The following is a 7316-nucleotide window of genomic DNA, read 5'->3' as shown; positions in this document are numbered from 1 at the left end:
TCTATGAAGAAACAAAGGAGGATTCAAAAGCACTCCTGAGCATATAAAAATATGATAGTTGTCTTGAGGAAAAGCTTGTAAATGGTAACTAGTTAATTCAGCTGAATAACTGCTAGACATTTCTCCAAAATGAACTAACTGAACTGTCACTTAGAGAAAAACTGACAATATTTGCTGCCAATTATACAATGCAAGCTTTCTAGTACAAAACAGATTTTTTGAAAACTTCAATCTGTTCTTCGACTTTGACAGCTTCTTAAGAAAAGATTGGTGAGACTGGTGGTGATATTAGAATGTGTGGTATTTTTCTGTATCATGGGATGTGTTAGTTAGCATTTGACAGATCTGCACTGATTCAGTGAAATATTTTCCAAATGCTGAATCATACAAAATCATAAATAGGAAAATATCACACTGCAAGGCACATTAATGAATCTGAAGTTAATGGGATTTGAAATTTCACTTACATGGTTTCACATACTACAATGCAAACACTCTTTCATTTTGGGGCAATGTCCAATAATAATATCCACTTGGTCCAATAAAGCCCACTACCATCAAGTCAACTGTGACCCCTGTAATCCTCCATCAGGTTTCTGAGGCTGTAAATCTTTCTGAAAGGAGAGCGTGGTGGAGCTGAACAACACACCCATCAGTAAGCAGCACAATGTGGGAAACACCCTATCCCAACAGGACTCCTCAATAATAACCACAGGAACATGAAAAAAGAGACTAAAACACACCTCCTTCCCCAACTACGTATCTGAGAGAATGGATTTTCTTCACTTACTTCAAATAATGTATTAAACAGGCTGACTGTAGGCATGGATTTCAGAATCCAACATTAAATCCAACAATAATAATAATTATAATAAAAATACAGCACCACTCACTCTACATTTACTTTGGATAATTATTACTCATAAAACATGTATTAGCTGTATTAACATGAGTCACTCTTTAATAATTTTGACGTTTTTTAGTTTTCATTTTGGATACTGAAAATATTTACATAACTTTCAAAAACAAAGAGTCCTTGGGGGAGCTCAATACTTTCTTGACAGTAAAAGGGCCTCGGGGCTGAAAATGCTGGAAGATCTTTGGTGTCGGCTATGGCAAGAATCTGTGATAAATCGGGAGACTGTTCTGTGACATGATGAGGGTCCGTGTCTCCTGTGCGCTCTCCCCGCCTGCAAGCCCTGAGGAGTCAGCTTCCCGGGCACACAGGTGGCCTGACAGCAGCATTCTCAGTACCTCAAGCAGCGCCAAGTTCCTAGCACACCTATATGTAGGGACAACAGCATTTGAGAGGTGAATCTGCAGGTTACAAGTCTGATTTTCTTAGGTTACAGATGAGAAAATGACAATCTAGAAGTAAAAAGAATCCAAACAGAAAACCGAAGACGAAAACATCTGTTACTGGTAAAACGCCTTGAGCAAATGCATCTCTCTGCTTCGGCTTGCTCCAGTCGAGTGGGGATAGTCATGGGCCCCGTGAGGATTCTAAGGGAAATGAAATGACTGGGGGAACTCTGGCGGCCTAGTGGATAAGGTGTTTACAGCCCCTAAAAATCTGAGGGTCAGCTATCAGTGAGTTCCAACTTGATGGCAATGAACATTGTAAATAACACGAGCAAACAGTGCAGGTCACAGCAACAAGTAAAACTACTGGTTCCGACTCCCAGTGACCCTGCAGAAGAGACCACCTACTCCACAGGGTGCCCAGGGCTGGAAATCCTTACGGGAGCCTCATTTTTATTTGTTTCCAACAGCTAACCACCATGACTCCTTAGCTAATAGTTAATAAAAAGGCCTAAAATGACTGGTTATTGTTGCTGCTGCTGTTAACTCGCCGCTAAACTGATACTTCTCAATTGATGGTTGGAGGAACTAACTTGTTCCTAAGGCTATGTAGCTGGGTAAGCAGCAAGTTAGAGACACAGAGCAGATCCCAAAAAGGCCAGAAAAATATGGGAGAAAAAAAATGTAAATAACAATAAAAACTAGACCCTCAAGACACTACATTATAGTACAGTAATAATGTTCATGCAGGCGATGCTAAGCCATTGAGAAAATATTACAATATACTTAATGTACTACTTTAGGATGAGAAAAAAATATATATTTCTAAAATGACAAATACTTTAGAATGGTCCCAATAAACTTTTGCTACTTAAACCCTCATAACTTTCAAAAATTCACTTTATAGAAAATGCAAAAGCAAGAAAGGAACCAAGGTATTACTATAAAAAGCTTGGCTATTCGCTGTAATATCCATCAGCATGATTTATTCCAAAATCTCCAGAACTTTTTAAATGTCCTACTATAAAGATCCAATTATCTCAACAAGAGATCACTAGCTCATATTCTGTCTCCACTATGGGTTTCAGAAGGCGGTAACAGTTCTTTATTACTGTCTCATAACCCTTTGTGACAATTCTGTGCTTATTAAACTTCTTTCCTTTGGTGACGGAATAACCAGGAAAATCAACACTTTGAGAGTAGAAAATAAACCACGTTTCAAAATCAAGACCACATTCCAAATTTCTTAAAAGATATTTTTTTTTGTTCAATTTGTAAAAACATTGGTCACCATTTAACATACAGTGGCAACAAAATGCACTCACAACATGCATCAACAGTCAATGAATCAAAATATACGGACAACGTGAATCCGAACAGCACTAAAGTAGCTCGTGTTGCATTTAACCATAGTTCCAGTGCTTCTAATACAGAAATAACCAAGGGGAGAAACAAAAAGTTCCAGTTTCAACTTGAAAAACTTACAAGTAACATGAAATAATGACTGTATGAAATTATTAAGAGAACTCTCCAGAAATCACTTTGTGCACAGCACCACACTAGAGAAGGGGGAAAAAAATCTTGAATAATATGTATCTTGGGTCAATGGCAAAAAGGTTCCTTTGTTCATTAGTGTTCATTCATTGACCTGAAAGAGTAAAACATTTTCCACCACGTAAAGTATCTTTCAATATATTTTAATACTTTAATTTTGAAGATGTTCATCTGGCAGCTTTTATAAGACTGGATTATACAAAAGTTAAAGAAAAGGAAACCCATTATTAAAAGCCCTTTCAAAATTCATACACAGGATTTCTGGATATGGAATTTGAGATAAGGAGAAAAAAAATATGCACCACAACAAACATGTCTTTAGAGACCAGAAAGGACTAGCAATGAATATCAGGAATAAATGCACTGAAACTTTTTTTTTAAAAAAGGACATTTAAAAAGAACATTATATGTTGTATAATTTATTTACTTTTTTCCACTTTAAATCCATGATGAAAGGATAGCATCTTAAAATGCTCAGGAGATAATTTATAACAAATTGCTTTCTGGGAAAAAAGTAGCTACTCTGGAAATAAAAGCACTAAGTAAATAATGCAAACAAAACTGTCCGATAACATTGCTGAGTATACAGTCAGACCATAACTTTTTTTTTCTTCTTTCATCTCCATTTGGCAGCATAAATCATTTCAGAGGGTAAAGTTAGTAACTTCAAATTTAATAAAGAGAAATTTCATTTTTCTTGTTATGTGTATGTTTACCTTTACAAGGAAGAAAAAAATTTTAGCAGGTGTAACAGTCCACATGCTAAAAGTTTATTAAAGACGCAGAAAATTTACATTATGGTTACATGGAACATGGTTAAACTGAAGTCAGAAATCCAAGACTAGAAATAAATAACTTCAACCTAGAATAGACTTTAAATACTACAAAAGAATTATAAAGACTGAATAACTTTTGACTAAGAGACTATCTAGTTTTAAAAAAACAAAGGCAAAATAAAAAATATTTCACTTCAAAAAGACATTATTTAGAAATAAAATTCACTAAAAAAAATACAATGGCATCATGATTATGAGTATGGAGTATTGCAACTCAGTCAATTCAGGTAAAAAAAAGCTTTAAACAAAAAGATCCTTCTCAATTATTAATTTGTATCTCACTGACCTTACAAACACCTCTTCAATTTCCCCATCTGCAGCCTGGTGCTCCCAGACAGCTCCCACTGCCACATACTGTTTGTATTCTAAAATGCTGTTGTTGTTGTTGTTGTTGTTGTTGATTGCCTTTGAGTCCAGCACGACTCATAGTGACCCTATGAACAAAAGGCCTGAAGCCTTTCTATAACTATCGACATTTACCAAAGTTCATAGAGTTTCTGGAGGCCTGTTGCTTAGGAAGTGGATTAATTTCCAAGAGTTATGTCTAAACTTTAGTTCACCCTAATTCTGCCAGCCCCTCACTAAACCGACTCTAAAATAACAACTGGCTTCACCTCCAGAGTAAGAACTCACCACTTAATTATGCACAACTTGGAAAATAAAGATTAAAAAATCAAGTAGAAATAAGTACACTTGTTAGTATACATGGTTTTATGTAGTGGGAAGTCACACATGATTATTCTATTCAAACTCTGGCTCGTAAGACAGAAAGCTCAGAAATTAAAAATGAGTTGTAAAGTACTTTTAAAACTGTATTCATTTTGAATGCATGTGAGAATCAATAACTGCCACTCTAGACTGAACATGTTTATGGTGGAAACAGTACAAAATTGATGTTACCAGAAAGAGTTAAAAAAAAAATCTCAAACTGATTATTACACATATTAAGTAATTTGAAAAAATCTTCAGGTTAAATTTAACTCTCCAGGAACACAGCAACATAAATGCTTCCATGCATGTATACATATGAAGTGACAAATAAGCAGACTCCAAGTCAGTACAGCACATCATGACCGGTACTTAGTATTTCTGATGTATAAAGACTAAAAGAAAAGTAAAATGTTGACTGCCAATGATGAAAAAGCATTTTCAACAGTTTACATAAAATATTACCAAACCATTTGTAAAAAGATGTCCTAAGGAGACCAAGCCACAGTAAGTTAGTGTTCTCCATAACACATGCGGAATTATTGATCCCTTATCTATACACTGGTACTGTCTTAATTCCTAAATGTCGTGACAGTGTATTCAATAATTGAGGTACATTAGTTTACACTGCTGTCTAGATCTTCTAGGAGGGTTAATTTTTCTCTTCCAGTTTTTCATCTTCTTCACCTCCTCCAAAGAAAAACAAAGGAAACATTCCTAACACGCAGCCAATTGCTACTCCCACAGCTTTGCCCTGAGAAACAAGAGAGAACAATAAAAAGTTATTTATGAGAACTACTATCTACTATAAAATTCAACTGTCACTACATTTTTTTATCATAATTAAGTTTAAAAACAAACTACCAAAGAATTCTCAAATAAATAACATTAGTAAAGTTCTAAAAAGTAACCTGGAAAAAAAATTTTCTCTTCAAACTATCATCTCATTCAAGCACAAAAACACTTAAAATTGTTTGTCTATTTAAATAATAGAAAGTAATATAAAAACCTCACTTTCTACTCTCAACTGATGTTCTATTATTATATATTCTTTTTCAATATTAATCCTTGTGTATACCTAACAGATCATTAGAGAAACTAGACTTGATGAAGAATGTGGCATCAGGATTGGAGGATGATGCATCAATAATTTGTGTTACGCAGATGACACAACCTTCCGAAAGTGAAGACTTAGAGTGCTCATTGAAGAATACAGTATCCTTCAATACGAGCCACATCTCAACATCAAGAAAACAAAAATTCTCACCAGTGGACCAATAGGCAGCATCACGACAGAGGGAGAAAAGACTGAAGCTGTTAATGATCATCAGTGCACTGGATACCAGCAGTCAAGACTTCAAAAGACAAGCTGTACTGGGACAAACTGCTGTTAGGGACTTCTGCCGGACCAGAGTAATAAAGTCAGTTTAAAAACCAGAGTGTGCCTGATCCAAGACACGGTCTTTTAAATTACTTCTGAGAGTGGAACGATAATGAACGATGTTAGAACAATCAAAGCTTTTGAGTAGTGGTGTTGAAGATGAACAGACAAGTCTGTCCTGGAGAAACTAAAACTAGGGTGTTCCTTGGAGGGTGTTCCTTGGAGATGGTAAAATCCTGTCTCACATATTCGGTGTATGTTCGCTGGGAAAGGCTTTTTTGGAGAGAAGGAGGAAGGTCAGTGAAGCGAGGAAGCCCCTCAACAATGGACAGTGTGACTGTAACAACTGGCTAACGTGTGTCAGAGGTGGTGGATGGTACAGGAAGGACAAGGTTCAGGGCCACTGTTCATAGAGTCACTACAGGTGGCAGGCTCTTTGATGGCACCTAACAACAGCAGTAGCATACCAAACTCTGGTGGCGTAGTTTATAGTGTGTTGCAGTATTAATCAAAAGGTGTTACAGGGCACCTTTTACCCTCCACTTCTAACCAAAATGTTAGCAGTGTGAACTCACCAGTCGCTTCACCAGAGAAGGATGTTGCAGTCGGCCGTTGTGAAGATTTACAGATTTGACAACTCTGCAGGTTAGTTCAATTCTGTCTTACAGGGTCACCATGAGTTACGATTACTCAACAGCAGGTCTCAGTGACCATGCCATGCAGTCAAGGACGATGAAGGACAAAAGCACTGCCTGCAGGCTTTCCTCGGTGGAATCCTCAATGTAAACTTCTAGTCTTTTAACTAGCAGCAAAGTGCCTGACCATGACACCATCAGCGCTTCTTATACCTAACTAAAACGTACCAGTAGTAACTCAGGCATTCTAACTATAGTTATTCTTATGCCAATATAGTTTTCACTCCAGAGTACTATATCATATATTATGAGTGACAGGATAATATCCATACGCATACAAGGAAGTCCAGTGAATATCACTATCATTCAGATATATGCACCAACAACCAGAGCCAAGGAAGAGGAAATAGAAGATTTTTAACAACTTTTACAATCAGAGATCGATCAAACATGCAGTCAAGATGCATTCATAATAATGGGTGACTGGAATGCAAAAGTTGGGAACAGAGAAGAAGATTCAGTAGTTAGAAAACATGGACTGAGTGACAGAAATGGAGCTGGAGAGAGAATGACTGAATTTTGCACAATCAATGACTTATTCATAGCAAATACTTTTTTTAAGAGACATAAACACAGGTTTTATACATGGATTTCACCTGATGTTATGCATAGGAATCAGACTGATTACATCTGTGGAAAGAACTGCTGGAGAAGCTCAATATCAGCTATGAAAACTAGGCCCGGAGCTGACTGTGGAACAGACCACCAACTACTCATATGCAAGTTCAAGCTGAAGTTGAGGAAAATGAAACGAAATCCATGGGAATCAAAATATGACTTTGAGTCTATCCCACCTGAATTTCAGAACCATCTCAGGAACAGGTTTGAGGCCTTGAACAC

General features: G+C 36.6%; 1 protein-coding gene across 1 annotated transcript in view; it reads right to left on the bottom strand.

Moving 5' to 3' along the window:
- Window positions 1–4570: 4570 nt before the first annotated feature.
- The window catches only part of TMEM65 (transmembrane protein 65), a 56126-nt gene continuing 53380 nt past the window's right edge, over window positions 4571–7316 (bottom strand). The window contains exon 7 of the mRNA XM_006879307.1: window positions 4571–5154. Coding sequence (XP_006879369.1) covers window positions 5053–5154 — 102 coding nt within the window. The 3' untranslated portion in view covers window positions 4571–5052. The remainder of the gene's footprint in view (window positions 5155–7316) is intronic.

This window comes from Elephantulus edwardii, unplaced genomic scaffold, assembly GCF_000299155.1.
Source record: "Elephantulus edwardii isolate Elephantulus edwardi_28Jun2011 unplaced genomic scaffold, EleEdw1.0 scaffold00003, whole genome shotgun sequence".
Classification (NCBI taxonomy): Eukaryota; Metazoa; Chordata; class Mammalia; order Macroscelidea; family Macroscelididae; genus Elephantulus; species Elephantulus edwardii.
The sequence above is the reverse complement of the archived record's forward strand: the minus strand, read 5'-3'. Positions and strand labels throughout refer to the sequence as shown.